This window comes from Drosophila gunungcola, assembly GCF_025200985.1.
Source record: "Drosophila gunungcola strain Sukarami chromosome 2R unlocalized genomic scaffold, Dgunungcola_SK_2 000006F, whole genome shotgun sequence".
NCBI lineage: Eukaryota > Metazoa > Arthropoda > Insecta > Diptera > Drosophilidae > Drosophila > Drosophila gunungcola.
Window position 1 is genome coordinate 850,454 of NW_026453168.1, and position 15,033 is coordinate 865,486.

At 46.3% G+C, this 15,033-nt stretch overlaps 4 protein-coding genes, 1 long non-coding RNA gene and 4 other non-coding genes across 11 annotated transcripts; 7 read left to right on the forward strand and 2 right to left on the reverse strand.

Moving 5' to 3' along the window:
* The first annotated feature begins 81 nt into the window (after positions 1 to 81).
* Positions 82 to 2,212, forward strand: LOC128255039 (uncharacterized). Of its 3 annotated transcripts, XR_008267593.1 has the most exons (8): positions 82 to 194; positions 428 to 479; positions 734 to 790; positions 974 to 1,050; positions 1,254 to 1,315; positions 1,579 to 1,631; positions 1,813 to 1,884; positions 2,133 to 2,212. It is a non-coding gene; the product is annotated as an uncharacterized LOC128255039 (long non-coding RNA). The 3 variants fall into 3 exon arrangements; XR_008267595.1 differs by lacking the exon at positions 1,579 to 1,631 and having other exon boundaries at positions 2,133 to 2,151; XR_008267594.1 differs by lacking the exon at positions 1,579 to 1,631 and having other exon boundaries at positions 1,813 to 2,186.
* LOC128255266 (small nucleolar RNA Me28S-Gm3255) lies at positions 826 to 910 on the forward strand. Its single transcript, XR_008267636.1, has one exon. It is a non-coding gene; the product is annotated as a small nucleolar RNA Me28S-Gm3255 (small nucleolar RNA).
* LOC128255268 (small nucleolar RNA Me28S-Am982) lies at positions 1,100 to 1,179 on the forward strand. Its single transcript, XR_008267638.1, has one exon. It is a non-coding gene; the product is annotated as a small nucleolar RNA Me28S-Am982 (small nucleolar RNA).
* On the forward strand, positions 1,422 to 1,501 carry LOC128255267 (small nucleolar RNA Me28S-Am982). Its single transcript, XR_008267637.1, has one exon. It is a non-coding gene; the product is annotated as a small nucleolar RNA Me28S-Am982 (small nucleolar RNA).
* Positions 1,665 to 1,743, forward strand: LOC128255264 (small nucleolar RNA Me28S-Gm3255). Its single transcript, XR_008267634.1, has one exon. It is a non-coding gene; the product is annotated as a small nucleolar RNA Me28S-Gm3255 (small nucleolar RNA).
* Positions 2,191 to 3,428, reverse strand: LOC128255018 (cytoplasmic tRNA 2-thiolation protein 1). The gene is made up of 3 exons (XM_052984449.1): positions 3,297 to 3,428; positions 3,083 to 3,240; positions 2,191 to 3,027 (listed from the first exon to the last, which is right to left on the reverse strand). Exons 1-3 carry the CDS (start codon positions 3,342 to 3,344, stop codon positions 2,202 to 2,204), a joined length of 1,032 nt encoding a protein of 343 aa, XP_052840409.1. The 5' UTR covers positions 3,345 to 3,428; the 3' UTR covers positions 2,191 to 2,201.
* On the forward strand, positions 3,410 to 8,210 carry LOC128254997 (tetratricopeptide repeat protein 37). The gene is made up of 13 exons (XM_052984395.1): positions 3,410 to 3,569; positions 3,629 to 3,840; positions 4,205 to 4,397; positions 4,454 to 5,049; positions 5,109 to 5,186; positions 5,252 to 5,666; positions 5,721 to 5,903; positions 5,960 to 6,144; positions 6,206 to 6,994; positions 7,048 to 7,479; positions 7,539 to 7,713; positions 7,775 to 7,962; positions 8,021 to 8,210. Exons 1-13 carry the CDS (start codon positions 3,477 to 3,479, stop codon positions 8,178 to 8,180), a joined length of 3,699 nt encoding a protein of 1,232 aa, XP_052840355.1. The 5' UTR covers positions 3,410 to 3,476; the 3' UTR covers positions 8,181 to 8,210.
* Positions 8,211 to 8,289: 79 nt separating this feature from the next.
* On the forward strand, positions 8,290 to 11,027 carry LOC128255004 (vang-like protein 1). Its single transcript, XM_052984415.1, has 2 exons — positions 8,290 to 8,892; positions 8,951 to 11,027. Exons 1-2 carry the CDS (start codon positions 8,643 to 8,645, stop codon positions 10,453 to 10,455), a joined length of 1,755 nt encoding a protein of 584 aa, XP_052840375.1. The 5' UTR covers positions 8,290 to 8,642; the 3' UTR covers positions 10,456 to 11,027.
* A 1,182-nt stretch (positions 11,028 to 12,209) lies between these two features.
* On the reverse strand, positions 12,210 to 14,756 carry LOC128255002 (glucose 1,6-bisphosphate synthase). The gene is made up of 3 exons (XM_052984411.1): positions 14,291 to 14,756; positions 14,130 to 14,231; positions 12,210 to 14,067 (listed from the first exon to the last, which is right to left on the reverse strand). Exons 1-3 carry the CDS (start codon positions 14,449 to 14,451, stop codon positions 12,459 to 12,461), a joined length of 1,872 nt encoding a protein of 623 aa, XP_052840371.1. The 5' UTR covers positions 14,452 to 14,756; the 3' UTR covers positions 12,210 to 12,458.
* Positions 14,757 to 15,033: the final 277 nt, after the last annotated feature.

Consider the following 15,033-nt stretch of genomic DNA (forward strand, 5'->3'; position numbering starts at 1 on the left):
AGTATGACCAGTTACAAACATTTAAAATATGTTTGCGTTATCTGGCCACTTTTGCGAGGCGTTTTAGTATTCAAGGGGTTAAGAACGTTGACCACACTGCCCCCACTACTTTAATCGCAACCAACTTCACTTACTTTACTTTTCTAAAAAACGTGTAGCGAGCAACACCTCGTTCAAAAAACATTGACTAAAATGTAAGTAATTAAAATAAACAAGACAGGGATTGCAGCAAATATAACTGCGAATAGAGTTCGTTTGGCTTGTTTGCAGAACTCAATGTTGCAAGATCAATTTGAGATAAGCAGGGAAATGCACTTTACCACTTGCAACTCAAATTGCAGTCACGTGGTTTAGCATCCTTTGCCGTCTCAACAAATTTAAAATGGAATTAAAGCCATACCTAACGATGCAATCATTTACTTTGCAGGTGATTCGGTCATCTTTGGGTGCTTCGTGCATACGCTGGCAATTGTGAATTGGTGAGTTGAGTATTTAAATAAACATTAAATATATTTCAATGCGAACATGAGTCGCTGGTGTAAAGAAAGTCAACTTTAGCTAGTGCTTTTTACTTGTTCGTAGATAAAATTTACTTTGCCCAAGCATAACCCAAATTTTGTATACCCGAATTTGCGGTGCATATTCTCTTCGTGAAGCCGACATTTTCTCTACCTTTAACGATGTTATTTTTAGTATTTAGCCAATTACTAATTCCAAAATCCTATTTTTACAGAAACAAAATGGAGTTGGAATCTCCCAACACGTGCTTTACCGAAAAAGGATGAAAATGGTAGGTATTCATACTAACGCTTTTAAAAATTAAGTCATTCTATGATGATTTATTATTCTATTTTCTGACATCTCTTATGAACCGTTGTGATTCAAATCAGTTATAACTAATTCTGAAGTTGTCCATTAAAACCATTTAATTAAATTTTTTGTAGCCATTACTTATGAAAACTGTTACTTGCAGATCCATCGTTCAAATTTTGGGTTCATATGGCGCTATTCAGTCAGCGTGGAGGTTTAAATGATCCAGAAGTTTAAATGGTAATTTGCATTCCTAAATAAATAATATATAATAAAATAAACTCTTAGAACTATCTGATGAATGAAACTTACACCATCTTTCGACTGAAAAATGTATTGATGCTATACAAGTTTTCACTGAATTTTTATCGCAACTCAAAGAATTTTGTATTTAAAAACCAAGTTTTTCTAGTTTTTAATTAATGCGCTTATTTTATTTGCAGTGGGAACGACACTGGATTTAACCATCCCATGACAAAATTTGGCCTAGAATTCTCATGAAAAGGTAATTTTGTTTTAAGTTTAAAAACACATCTAAAATCAGAATTGTCTTTATCAATTAATTTTTATAAATAACAACTAAACCTTACGTTTAAAGATGTTTGCATATAATATTGTGATGAATGAAACTTACACCATCTTTCGACTGAAAAATGTATTGATGTTATACAAGTTTTCACTGATTTTATATGAAAATGTCACATTTTTTATCTTAAATTCATTTTTTTGGCTCAAATTTACCAATTATTTAAATTTCTTATATTGCAGTAAGGCTGGATTTTCAGATTAGATGAGCAATTTAAAACCACTTCATTGAAAAGGTGAATATTAATTAACTTTAAAATCAAAACCTAAATTCAATGATGCTTTAATTTTCTGACATCTCTAATGAACCGTTGTGATTCAAACTTTTTAATACAATTAACTGATGACTCTCAAAAATAATTTTTTATTTAGTTTGCGCGTATTTTACTAAAATCGATTTTCCCTCATTTTTTACAGACTATTCAAGTTGTATGAGAACAAAACCCAATGAAGCAGAATATTTCTGAAAGGAAAGAAACTTGATCCAAGGTTAGTAATAAACCATTTTGGTTGAAAAAAAGAATGAAGACTTCAATGATGATAACTAAACCATTCACAGACAACATATAAAGGTTAGGCTCTGACAAACTTCTTCAATATTTTTTTGGAGATAGGGAGTCTTGCTTAACTGGTTATGGGCCCTGGTTAAAAAATTGGCACTGAGCTTCTTAAAATATATAAGAATTTATTAATTATCTGGGCAATGTAACTGATGTTGCCTGTTTTTATCTTTGCAGGTTTGGAATCCTCGGAGAAAACTTTATGTTAAAAACCATACCAATAAATAAAAAGCTCTTCTTGAAATGTTAAAAATCGTTTTTTACTAAATTTGCTCGCTCCCGTAGGGCCAGTTCCTGGTCCTGCTTGGCAATCATTCGCTCGCCCTTGGACTTTTTGCCTATGCCCAGCTTGGGCAATCCCCTATTCAGACCCTCGAGAAGGACACACGCCTTGCAGGGCTGCTGTGAGGAAACGAAGCCACAGCGAGTGCATATGCCACGCACTGGTTTCTTCACGGTGTCCTTGAATCGCAGTTGCTCGCCGGAGTAGATGATGTCCATGATAACCGAAGGTCGCACCTTCTCCAGATCTTTGAGAAAGGCTCGGGCATGGCCGCGATACGCATTGGGGGCAAATACACATTCCGTGGAGAAGTAGACAAGCTTCTTGTAGTGGGCATACATCACGATCTCCTTCTCGTAGCTGTATTTTAGGGGCTTCACACGTGGAATGGAATCCTCGCCGCCGCCGGTCCGAATGTCTGTGCAGCGACGCAGGCGTGCCGTGTCCCCACGAAGCACATTCATCAGCACCGTCTCCGCAATGTCGTCAGCGTTGTGGCCCGTGGCTATGCTGTCCACGCCCAGCAGCTTGGCTCCTCGATCTAAGGCCTGTCGGCGGAAGACCCCGCAAAAGGTGCAGTTGTTGGAGCGCCCGATCTGACCCACAATGCGGTCCATTGTCCAGCCGTAGAGCTCCTCGTAGGACAGGATCTTCAGGGGCATCTGGTAGTCGTCACGGTTCTGCTTGACCGTCTCCAAACTGTCGTCCCGATAGCCAGTGATGCCCTCGTCAATGGAAAGGAGCACCAGTTCCAGGCCATAATCGTGTCGTTCGTTTAGCAGTTTCAAGCTGAAAGAAATGGACGTGATTAAAGAGGTGGAATAAGGGAAAATCTACAACATACACATGCGCCAGGACAGTGGAATCCTTGCCTCCGCTGGCCGCCACGGCCACCTTCTCACCACGCCGAAACAAATGGCTGGAGGAGATCGTGTGATGGATTTCCGCCTCGAAGGCGGCAAAAAAGCACTCCTTGCACAGGGCATCGCCGGTTTTCGGTCGCTATAGGTTCACATTATTAATAGGATTAACTGAGCATAGATAATTTGACAACTCACCTTCAAAGCAGCCCGGTTTCCGCACTGCGACTTGCAGTTTATGGGCATTTTAATACAAATTTAACACACAATTTGCTGGAAGCCAGCTGTTGCACTTTCAACACTGAACAGCACTGGCTTTTCCCACAAGCTGCCCAACACTTGGCATAGTACAGAAAAAAATAAACAATTGTATTTACAATGAGTGGCGGAAAGGAGCTAAAAGCCTTGATTAAGGACATCCGGGAGACGTTAAAGCTGGGCAAGCATGCGGAGGCCATACCCAAGTGCCAGGTAATGTGACCGCTGCAGGGTCCTGCAATTGCGCATTATTCTAATGAGATTTATTGCAGCGTCTGCTAAAATCGGATCCCAAGAATGCCATGGGCTACTTGTTGCTCGGGGCCGCCTACCAGAATATAGACAAGGCGGAGGCGGCCAAGAACCTGAGGCAGTGCATCGAGTTCACGGAGGGACCCGCCACCGCCGCTCTACTGGGTCTGGCCAACTGCGCTCCCAGCAACGAGCTGCCGGAGATCTACGATCAACTGGCGGATCTGAAACCGTAAGGAATTAGTCATAGAACCACCTTTGGATGATTCCTGTGTCTTATTTGAAGCAATTTATAATTTTATTGTCTTTAGTTATATATTTTGAGGCTACAAGACCGTTTAAATGTCTACTTAGTCAGATTAGGAATGGTATAAATAACACATGGATTTTATGTTTTTGTATAACAAGAGTAGATTTTTAATTAAATCTATTAATAATATTTTATATTTTTACGTTACAGAAGCTGACCTTAACTTTAGATTTTTTAAGAAATTTTTAAACTAATTTCTATAATTTCTTGCAGATGAAATGGGCACAACATTAAATTTTTTGTTAAAGTATTAACTAACAAACAAAACTAATTCTTAATTTATTAGAGACCAATCCTTGGACTTTTTGGAGAAGCTTTTCAACTTGACTTCTGATTCGACTGTGGCACCCGCTTGCTTTGCTGTATTAAAAAAGAGAGTTAAAAACCCAGAGAACAAAAATTATGGCAAAATCCTGGAATACCTGGCACGCATTTGGTTCGCCAACGATTTTGAAGTCGCACCAGAAGATTCTGAACTTGTACGTAACGTAACCTCATCATAAGCTTATTAATAGTGATACCCCCTAATCCAAAGTATAAAACAACGATGGAAGCTCTGCTGGCCAGCGGTGATTCAAATGCCAAGAGCGTCGTCTACAAGCGCTACCTTAAGTGGCTCTACAAGGAGAAGGATTTTGTGGCCTGTATTCGGCACGCCTGCAACATGGTCGTATCTCATCCCAAGGATGTCTACGGCTTCGAGTGGATATGCAAGACGTACTGCGAAAACCATGATCAACCAAACCGAGATCTCTGGCAGCAGGAGTTGAGGCATCCCATCCAGGTGTACGCTGAGCAACTGCTGCAACTAAATCCGAACTCCAACTTGGCCCTGTTGATCAACGCACTGGATCTTTATGTTGAGGGGCAATTTGTGGCATCCAGACAGTTGGCGCTGCAAGCGCAGCAAAGCCATCCAGCGTACAAGGTGACACTGGAGCTTTTAGCCAACATCCACATGGAGCTGGGCGCTTACAAGCTGGCTCTTCAGGTGTGGCAGCAGCTTGGGCAGGAAAACGAAGCTTATGCCCTGTGTTTAGCCCACGAAAAGGAGGATTCCCAATTGAGAGAAGGAGTCAGGATGTTGCAAACGCTCGAGAAGTCAGAGTGCAATGTAAAGGCTTTAGCTCGGTGAGACATCAAAAAACATTTGCAAATCTTGTATTGTTACGCATATTATTATTTTTTAGTTGCTACTTCAAGCTGGGTGAACTGCAGCTGCTGAAAGATTTACCTTTGGATGAGCTCTCCAAGGCAGAATTTCTCTTGTAAGACAAGTCACTTCTTGCTTTTAGCAACACGTTCATAGCAGGCTTATTTAAAATCATTCTAGGTCCCCAGCTGAAGCTCTTCGAGAAATTGACAACCAAGAGTCCTTCGAGGCTCAGCTGCTTTGTGGCAAGCTGCACATGCAGCTAAATAACTATTCAGATTCCCTGAACTGTGTGCTGAAGGCCACTCGTCTGCGTCCGCACTTCGCTGAGTGCTTCGACTATCTGGGCAGGCTGTATCCGCTGGCAACTGGGGATTTGTCACGTGCCCGCAAGTGCTATGAAAAGTGCATCAGTCTCAATGCCCTGGCCGAGGAAGCCGTCGATGCCTTGAGTTTCATTTACCAGGAACTGGGCGAGGAGGAGCTGAACGAGACGCTTCTTCTAAACACTTTGCGGCATCTGGGCAGCGACGAATCAATCCGACTGCAATATAAGCTGGGACTGCACTTTCTACAAGTGAAGAAGTGGGACAATGTGGGTGACTAGCAGATCATCTTTGAAATATACCCTAAAACACTTTTATTGCAGGCGATCCAATGCTTCCGCATTGCCATCAAGCACGACTCGCGCTGCATGGTCTACTGGGAGTCGTTGGGCGATGCTTATGCCGCACGTGGATCCTACAACTCGGCAATTCGGGTCTTCCAAAAGATTCTCGAGCTGTCCCCGGATAATAGTTATGCTCTGCTCCAGATAGCCTCTATTAAAACGGTGCGCAAATATGAAACTAGATACTTAACATAACTAATTTCATTCAATTTTAATAGACAATTCGAATGTATTCCGAGGCAATTGAAGATTACGATACGCTGCTAAAGCTAAATCCTAGTTACCTGCCGGGATTACGAGGTGCCGCAGAGGCGCATATTGGCTTGGCGAACAGTTTTAAGAGCCAGAACTTGTATGGCAGGTCAAAGCAGCATTTTCAACTAGCTGTTGGCCACCTTCAAAGGTGTGAAGATCATCTCATGTCTAACTATTTAAGGTTTTAAGTAGATCCTTTTTTATTACAGTGCCTTTCTTCAGCCAGTGGCACAGAGCATGGTCTGGCTGTGGCGCCTCTCGGCCAGTGTGTTCGTCCAAACGGCCCAACTACCGCCCTCTTTGGCCAACTTGGATGTGGCTGGAAGTTTGGCCAAGCGCGATGAACCCATTGCGTATCTGTCGCGCAAGGATCTCCTGCAGCTGGCTCAACGCTTCTATCTTTGCGCTTTGAAGCTGAAGCAGAACACCTATTTGTGGTACGAGCTGTCGCTGGCCAGCTACTACAGTGCCCTCTTCATTCCCGAGGAGGCCAAGGGTCACCTGGAGACAGCGGCAAAGGTATGCAAGATGGCCATCAAGGAGCGGAGCAATCGATGGCAGAATTGGAATCTACTCGGAGTGATCAACATGCATTCTGAATATGAGAATCTGCCGCTGGCTCAGCACTGCTTAATCCAGGCGGTGGAGCTGGAACGGAAATGTTTCACGGCTTGGACCAATCTCGGAGTGCTGTACATCCAGTTGAATGAAACACGACTGGCCAATGAGGCCTTCAAGCGAGCCCAACAGTCGAGTCCCGTGTACGCCAACGCTTGGATAGGCCAGGCCATCCTGGCGGAGACGATTGGTGACCGCGAGGAGGCCTTCGATCTGTTCCGCCATTGCCAACAGTTCGATTACCACCCGGAGTCGGCTCTCGGATTCGCGCACTGGGTGTGCGAGATGTTATCGGATCCGGACTCTCGGAACAAGCAGCACATCAGGCATGCCATCGATCACATGTATGCGGATGTCTATGCACTGGATGCCATCAATTGGTAAGTACTAATGTGTCACAATATAACTATTTTAACATCGTAATATTTAAAAGGTACGTGCAAAATGAGGAGGCAGATGCTTGTATCGCATCGCTGTCGTTCCAGGGATTTTTGTACGCCCGGAAAAAACTGTATCGCCAAGCGATCGAAGCCTTCACCCGCGCCTGCAACATGTGCCAGCCTGGAGCGGATCGAGACAAGCTCTATACGAATTTGGGATACCTCTATCTTAAACTTGACCAACCGGAGCAGGCAGTAAACGCACTAAACACTGTGGCGCATGCCACATTTAAACCAATTATTGGCCTGGCCCAGGCGTATTACCGATCCGGACAGCTGCAGGAATCCTATTCGATTTACAACTCTGTGCTGAGCAACGTGGTGGGCCAAGATGATGATAAGGCGGCCACCATTTTGGTGGCTATGGCATCCATGATCTACGCTTTCCAGGGGGAAGCGGACACTAAAACCCTACTCTGTCAGTGGTTGGTAGCGCCTACTTAATGTAATTGTTCTACTTTTATAATGATTTTATTTTCGTAAGTGTCCTGTTGAAGGAAGTGCCCATTCAGGCCCTGTACTCGGCCTTTGCTTTGGGCATAATTCATAGGGATAACGAGTTGAGCCAGACAATAATGACGGAGCTGAGTGCGTACGCTTTCAAGGAGGAGTATTGTGCCGAGGTGTCCTACCTGACGGCCAACTATATCCTGATAAACGTGTGTTTGATGGCCTGCTTGTGATGGTTTCAAGAAACTAATGATATCAATCTGTTTTTAGGAGGGTGCGCGCAAGGCGTTATGTTATCTACAATCCCGAGTCCGAATGTATCCCCATTCTGCCGGACTTCGCAAGGTGTTGCTTAAGTTTCTTCTTGACTATTTTCTGGAGGAACGGTCCCATCAACTGGCCACCTCGAACATGGCTCTGATAGCTCTTACACTGGGCCATACCAATCAGCAGAATGGGTAAGAAAGGGGTTTCAATATAAAATGTTTTACTTTATAATGATTTTTAAATATGTAGCATATTGGCCAGCGAGGAGGCACAGACGACCATCTATGCCAGCCAGGCCGTGAGTGCAGTGGACAAGGTCTGCTCCCTGAAGCTGGCGCAGCGCGCAATCCGGCTGAATCCCGCAGACCAGCAAGCCAGGCAATTACTTTCCGCCATATCGGCTCATTGATAATAATAAAATAAAAATTGCGATTTCAAATGCTTTTGTTTGCCGCCAACGAAGACAGTGTTGGGAAGCACCAAGAAGCAGTGTGACCGCACTGATGGCTTTAACGCGAGGGTCACACTGCGTCGGGGGTGAAGCCAAGTCCACGAAAAACAGAAAAGCGCATAAAAAGCGAAAAATGTATGTGAAATAGTGAAAATGCGGATGAAATAGCATTGCGACAGATCCAGAGTGACAATGTGCCGCACAATTAGCCCGAGATTTACCATTAAATCGCTGTGAGGCGCCTACACTGCGCCCTGCATACCTGCATATGAAAACCTGCTGCCGCGGCCGTAATTACAGTTAGACACTAAAATAGCTGCACGGTCAGGTTGCGAAGTGATTTGGGGCACTCAGCTTGGCGAGAAGGGGGATTCGGGATCGGGATCGGGTGTAGCCCACGCACGCTAGCCTCGTTGGAAAATGGAAAACGAATCCGTCAAGTCGGAACACAGTGGACGCTCCAGACGCTCGCGAAATCACAACAACAACGGCGGAGGGGGAGGAGGAGGAGGTGGTGGCGGCGGAGGCGGAGGGGGCAGTGTAAACAACGGCTATCACAGGGAACGGGATCGTTCCAGACACTCGCACCGCAGCACCCACTCTTCCAAGTCGGGCAAGGGATTCCAGCGAGGTGACATGGCACCCTACCAGACCAGCGTTAACATGACAGGTGAGTTCCATGGCGGTTCTAGTTAAAATCAAGCAACTAATCCTCTTTCGCCGACCAGGAGACGGCAGCCACGATGGCCAGGAGGTCATCGAGGTGCAGATCCTGCCGCAGGACGAGAACTGGGGCGAGAACACCACCGCCGTCACGGGCAACACATCCGAGCAGAGCATCTCCATGGAGGACATCAACAACATGTGGCACCGCGAAAACGACAAGGGCTTCGGCTTTGCCTGCCGGCGCTACGTGGAGTCCAGCTTCTACTTTCTGCTGGGATGCGGCACCTTCTTCTCGCCGGTGGCCATGGTGGTGATGCCCTATGTCGGCTTCTTTCCCTCGGCCTTCGACCATCCGGAGCTGACGCAGACTGTGCGCACCCAGCTACTGGCCTGCAGCGAGCAGTGCAAGGGCCAACTGGTCTCCCTGGCCGCACGCCTTCTGCTCCTGGCCATCGGACTGTGGGCGGTGTTCATGCGACGAACTGCGGCCAGCATGCCGCGCATTTTCCTGTACCGTGCTCTGGTCCTCCTGCTGGTCACCATCTGCACGTTCGCGTACTGGCTTTTCTACATCGTGCAGGTCACGAACGGAGCCAAGATCGTGGTGGAGACTGGCGGTGATGCCGTGGACTACAAGTCCCTGGTGGGCTATGCCACCAACTTTGTGGACACGCTGCTGTTCATCCACTATGTGGCCGTTGTTCTGCTGGAGCTGCGCCACCAGCAGCCCTGCTATTACATCAAGATTATCCGCTCCCCGGACGGAGTTTCGCGGTCGTACATGCTGGGCCAACTGAGCATTCAGCGAGCGGCCGTGTGGGTGCTGCAGCACTACTACGTGGACTTCCCGATCTTCAACCCGTATCTGGAGCGCATCCCCATCTCCGTCTCCAAGTCGCAGCGTAACAAGATATCGAACAGCTTCAAGTACTACGAAGTGGACGGGGTGAGTAATTCGCAGCAGCAAAGTCAGAGCAGGGCGGTTCTGGCGGCCAACGCCCGAAGGCGTGATTCCTCGCACAACGAGCGCTTCTACGAGGAACACGAGTACGAGAGGCGCGTTAAGAAGCGTCGTGCCCGCCTCATCACGGCCGCCGAGGAGGCGTTCACCCACATCAAGCGCATCCATAACGAACCCGCTCCAGCACTGCCGCTCGATCCACAGGAAGCAGCCTCGGCGGTCTTTCCATCGATGGCCAGAGCTTTGCAGAAGTACTTGCGGGTTACGCGCCAGCAACCGCGACACACCTTTGAGAGCATCCTAAAGCACCTGGCACACTGCCTGAAGCACGATCTGTCGCCGCGCGCCTTTCTGGAACCGTATTTGACCGAGTCGCCGGTGATGCAGAGCGAGAAAGAGCGCCGCTGGGTGCAGTCATGGTCGCTCATCTGCGACGAGATCGTCTCCCGGCCCATTGGCAACGAGTGCACGTTCCAACTGATCCAGAACGATGTCTCCCTCATGGTCACCGTGCACAAGCTGCCGCACTTCAACCTGGCCGAGGAGGTGGTGGATCCCAAGAGCAACAAATTTGTGCTAAAACTGAACTCCGAAACCTCCGTATGACACCACCACAACGCCCCGCCGATAATAACGCCCACGCACAGCAACCAGACGCAATCGTCCTATCTGCATGTGTTTGTTTGATAATCCCAACTTAATGTCCTTCCCATTCCTACTTCAATAACAGTTCAGCCTGATGAAGTCAATCGTATTTAATTCCGTGATTCAATTTTAATACTCTTTTACATGCCACAAATTCCATCATAATCAATCAAATTAAGCAATCAAAATTAATAATTAATGAATATGCCCCAAAACAAACTGGCTGGCCAAAAAAAATATTTAAAATCGAACATAAATCCTTGAGTTTTTATAACACAAACAAGTCGAAATCAAAACAAAATTTAATTTGTTCATATAACTGAAGATTAGGTGAGCAGACAATGTACTTATCAGCTATAAACTTCTGACCCAAATATCAATGCTCAAAAGCCCAGTGTATCATCCTAAACCGACTCGAACATATCACTCGACCCTTTTAAAAGCAAACATGACTTTACAAGTTCCCAAAGTATTAATTATAAGAATGATGGTTCGGCTTGCAGAACCACGATCATAAGTTATCAACTCATCAATGCAGCTCTTTTATACACGTTTTTTATTTTAGAAAATATGTTTAGTGTAAAGTTGGGCTTTCTCGTCTCGGAATATCATATATTAAACCCGATATCTGTGACGTTTAAGTCCCATTGGTAGCCTTAAGAAGGAATGGAGTGAGCCAAGGCGAACCCATTGAATTTTAGCTAAGACTCGGACTTGCGCCAAAAGTGGAGTAACCACTCTTGGCGCGACTCGAACCAATTTTACAAACGCACATTTGAAGCCGAAACCGAAAGGTCCTAACTCTTCTGCCACAAAGTTGATGAGGAACGACAAAACTAAAACTCGAATGCAACTGATGACAAATACATAATTTAAGCAAAGACTGCCTGAATATGCATTTTATACATACAAATTGCCAACAGCCACTAGCAGGTGTATGTACTGACCTGTGCATAGCAACCAGAAATTATATACAGAAACTCGTGTATTTTTAGAAACAAAATTATAGTGATAAGGACCCGAAATCGTATTCGAACATATGTACGTTCCAGTGAAACCAATCTATACATATAAAGTATATATACCTATTTACAAAACTACTTAGAGAACTTTTGCTTGAGGTTTGATTTTATTTTCGTTTTCTAGCTAAATGCCTTCTGTCGAAGCACTCTTTTATATTGCAATTCTCTAGCAATTACTTAAAGCAATTGAAAAGCCAACCCTTAAGCATACATACCATTTATATATTAACTATCAAACTGTAACTGTTGTAACTGTAACTAGCTTATGAAACCACATGCCGTAAAATAAATCGAACCCACTTTTTAACAGCTTTAATTGAATTGTTTTTCTGTTGTATGATGACGCAATTAAATCATTAATTCATTCGTTTAGCTCTTATAAAAGCAATTGACCTTATCAGCTCTAGATTAGTAACCAGTTCCTATAATGATAAATGAGCCGGGCGGTTTTCCATATTGCACATAAGTACAATAAGTGAGTATTAGATTTAATCTCAAATACATCAATTTTTGATTCATTCTGTAGCTGACACTCAAGTTTTCATGATAACACTTATAGGAGCACTTAATTCAAGTGTGGTAAGACCGGGTGGTCTCATTTTTTTTCACATCAAGATAAGAGTAAAATTGCGAAGCAGAGAAAACGCTTTTTTTAGCTCATCATAAAAGCCTGATATTATGTAATTTAATCGATTCTGTTTGTGCCTGGTGGATGGTAGCGTTTGCTTTTATTTACATGTAATCATAAATATTCGCCTATTGTAAATAAAGTAATAACATATCGAATATCCTTTAAAGACTAATAGTAAACAGCTTGCGCGGCTGTTGCTTTTTGGCTTGTGCGTCGGTGCTGTTAGTGTAGAACTAGTAATTTTAGCCTGGTTAACATATTGAATGTACCGTCAAATTCGCCCAAAGTTTCCCCTAAAGGGGGCATCCAGATTAGTCCTTCTTGCGCTGAAGCCCGTTCTTTTGTGGCTCGTAGAATTCCTCGACAATGGCCTCCACCATGATGTTCATGGTGTTGGTCAGCTTGGCCCAGTTCTTCTCGTCCGGCTTGCCGCACATCTCGGCGTAGTACTTCATCTTGGGCTCCGTGCCGCTGGTGCGCAGAGTGACCACCAGGCCGTTCTTGAAGGTGAACGTGATCATCTGGGAGCTGGAGCTGGTCGGCAGGGTTGCCTTCTTGTCGCCGGTGCTGCTGTCGTAGCCAGTGGTCAGATCACGGACGTGTTCGATCTCGTACTCGCCGTTCAGGATGCTGGTCGGATAGGTGTCCGCCTTGCCCTCGTCCCAGGTACGCAGGCGCTCGAAGATCTGCTCAATAACCGGCGGGCAGCGGCAGATGACATACGAGCAGATGGTGGTGTGGAACCCATACGTCTCGTAGATGTCCCGCAGCTTCTCCTGCAGCGTCATGCACTGCTTGCAGCGCAGGTAACAGGCCATGGTCGCCACATGAGCTGCGGCACTGACTCCGTCCTTGTCGAGGACGGCGGTGCCGACCATGAATCCGATGGCCTCCTCGAAGGCAAACAGCACAGTCTTGCCCGCCTGCTGCTGCTCAATGGCCTTGTTGCCCATCCACTTGAATCCGGTCAGCGTCTCGAAGAACTGGAATCCTTCCCGCTCGGCCATGGCCTTCAAAATCTTCGAGCTGACCGTGCTGGCTATCATCACGCAGTTGCTCACGTCGCAGTTGGGCTCGCGCATCTTGTGCTGCTCCAGGGACCACCAGCCCAGGAGGGCGCCCACCTCGTTGCCGCTGAACAACTTGTAGCTACCGTCCTCGCGCACTTCGGCCACTGCCAGGCGGTCGGCGTCCGGGTCGTTGGCCAGAATGATCTGGCTGCCGTTTGCCTTCGCCGTCCTGATGGACAAGTCCAGCGAGGTCTTGCCCTCCTCCGGATTGGGCATGGGCGTGGTGGGGAACTCGGGATCCGGCTCTTGCTGTTCACACACCGAAATGAACGGCTTCAGATTAACCCTGGCGAAACCTTGCTTCACAAACTCGTAGCCCACGCCGTGCATTGCCGTGTAGGTGAAGGAGATCGGGCACCTTCCGTTGACCTCCAGCAGGGAGCAATGTATGATCTTCTTCAGGTTGTCGAAGTACGGCGGCACGACGATGTCGTACGGATCCTCCAGGCTGGTGTTCCCACACATCGCTGAGTTGTCCCACGAAGATGCCTTGGGTTCCAGGTTGTTCATTATCGACTCCTGGATGCCCTCGTCGTGCGGCGGGATGATCTGAGCCCCGTTGCTCCAGTACACCTTGTAGCCATTGTCCTCCTTGGGATTGTGCGAGGCAGTCACCATGACCCCGGCCAGGCATTGCAGCCTCAGGATGGCATAGGGCACCATGGGCGTGGCTACGTAGCGCTTGAACTGCCACACCTTAAAGTTATTGTTCAGGAACACAATGGCCGATAGCTCGGCGAAGCGGTGGCTGTTGTAGCGACCGTCGTACCCGAAGACAACACCCCGCCCGGACCAGTCCTCCGGATTTGGGTACTGCTCCTTAACGTACTCGCACAGGCCCTGAGCCGCCCTAAAAACAGATTCAGATTACAAAATCTTTTTTTTTTGGAGATAAGATAAAATCAAACTTACTGGATGACCACTAGCTCGTTCATGGAGTCGAAGCCCGCCCGCATGCAGGCCCGCAATCCTGCCGTGCCGAAGGTGATGCGATTGCACAATCTCTTGCGCAGCCTGTCCAATGATTAGAGATTAGTTGGGGATAGGAATGGTTCCGGGTTAACTGCACTTACGTGTCCCAGTCCTGCGCCCGGACCGCATCCATGATTTGGCAGGAAGTGCTGGCGCATTTGTCCCACCTGATCCACAGGCGAATCTGGCCATCCAGTTCCGGATCGCCCGACAACGCCATGTTCTTGATCTCGCACAGCATCTGGCCCGTAGGTTGACACATGGTGGTGGCTGCGGGTTATTGACCGAAAATCGTTTTGTTTTCAAGTTTAATTTGGAAGATTGCCGAACGGGAGGGGAGAAAAGGCAGCACTCGCTTCCTGACAGCGAACTCACAGCCCGGCAACGGAGAAAAGCAAACTGTGCGACAATTGGCGATCGACTGGTCGCTTCTGGTTAATAAGGTTCACTGATGCGGCCACATGTACACACTATCAATCCGCCACACCCCCTTTTTTTCGGCAAGTATTAACAATGTGCCCCGCTTAATTTGTGTGGAAGCCGTTGGTTGGAGATGACGCGATATTTAGTGATGGGATGAAGACAAATCGACGTTTCATTTTAACTTAATACTTTCGCTAAGGTTTTTTGTTTAATTACTGTGAATGTTTGTATTTGCACTGAAATTAATTTTAGATCCAAAAAAATTTAAAAGTGTGTGGGATCAATCATTTTATTTTTTAGTTTTTCCAGTTAAGTTGCTAGTTATTTTTAATTAATTTAATTAACAGAAATTTCCCCCAACAAATAGAGATTTTGAAAACTTTTAGCCGATAGTAGACCTACCGACATTAACCAACACTAT

Bases quoted from the DNA above. Each gene is read 5' to 3' on its own strand.
- LOC128254997 (XM_052984395.1), top strand. From the start codon at position 3,477: ATGAGTGGCGGAAAGGAGCTAAAAGCCTTGATTAAGGACATCCGGGAG. The intron at 5,904-5,959 runs GTGCGCAAATAT...CAATTTTAATAG, and splicing joins AGATAGCCTCTATTAAAACG to ACAATTCGAATGTATTCCGA. The intron at 6,995-7,047 runs GTAAGTACTAAT...AATATTTAAAAG, and splicing joins GCACTGGATGCCATCAATTG to GTACGTGCAAAATGAGGAGG.
- LOC128255018 (XM_052984449.1), bottom strand. From the start codon at position 3,344: ATGCCCATAAACTGCAAGTCGCAGTGCGGAAACCGGGCTGCTTTGAAG. The intron at 3,241-3,296 runs GTGAGTTGTCAA...GTGAACCTATAG, and splicing joins GAAACCGGGCTGCTTTGAAG to CGACCGAAAACCGGCGATGC. The intron at 3,028-3,082 runs GTATGTTGTAGA...CATTTCTTTCAG, and splicing joins TCCACTGTCCTGGCGCATGT to CTTGAAACTGCTAAACGAAC.
- LOC128255004 (XM_052984415.1), top strand. From the start codon at position 8,643: ATGGAAAACGAATCCGTCAAGTCGGAACACAGTGGACGCTCCAGACGC. The intron at 8,893-8,950 runs GTGAGTTCCATG...TTCGCCGACCAG, and splicing joins GACCAGCGTTAACATGACAG to GAGACGGCAGCCACGATGGC.
- LOC128255002 (XM_052984411.1), bottom strand. From the start codon at position 14,451: ATGTGTCAACCTACGGGCCAGATGCTGTGCGAGATCAAGAACATGGCG. The intron at 14,232-14,290 runs GTAAGTGCAGTT...ATCATTGGACAG, and splicing joins CGGGCGCAGGACTGGGACAC to GCTGCGCAAGAGATTGTGCA. The intron at 14,068-14,129 runs GTAAGTTTGATT...ATCTGTTTTTAG, and splicing joins AACGAGCTAGTGGTCATCCA to GGCGGCTCAGGGCCTGTGCG.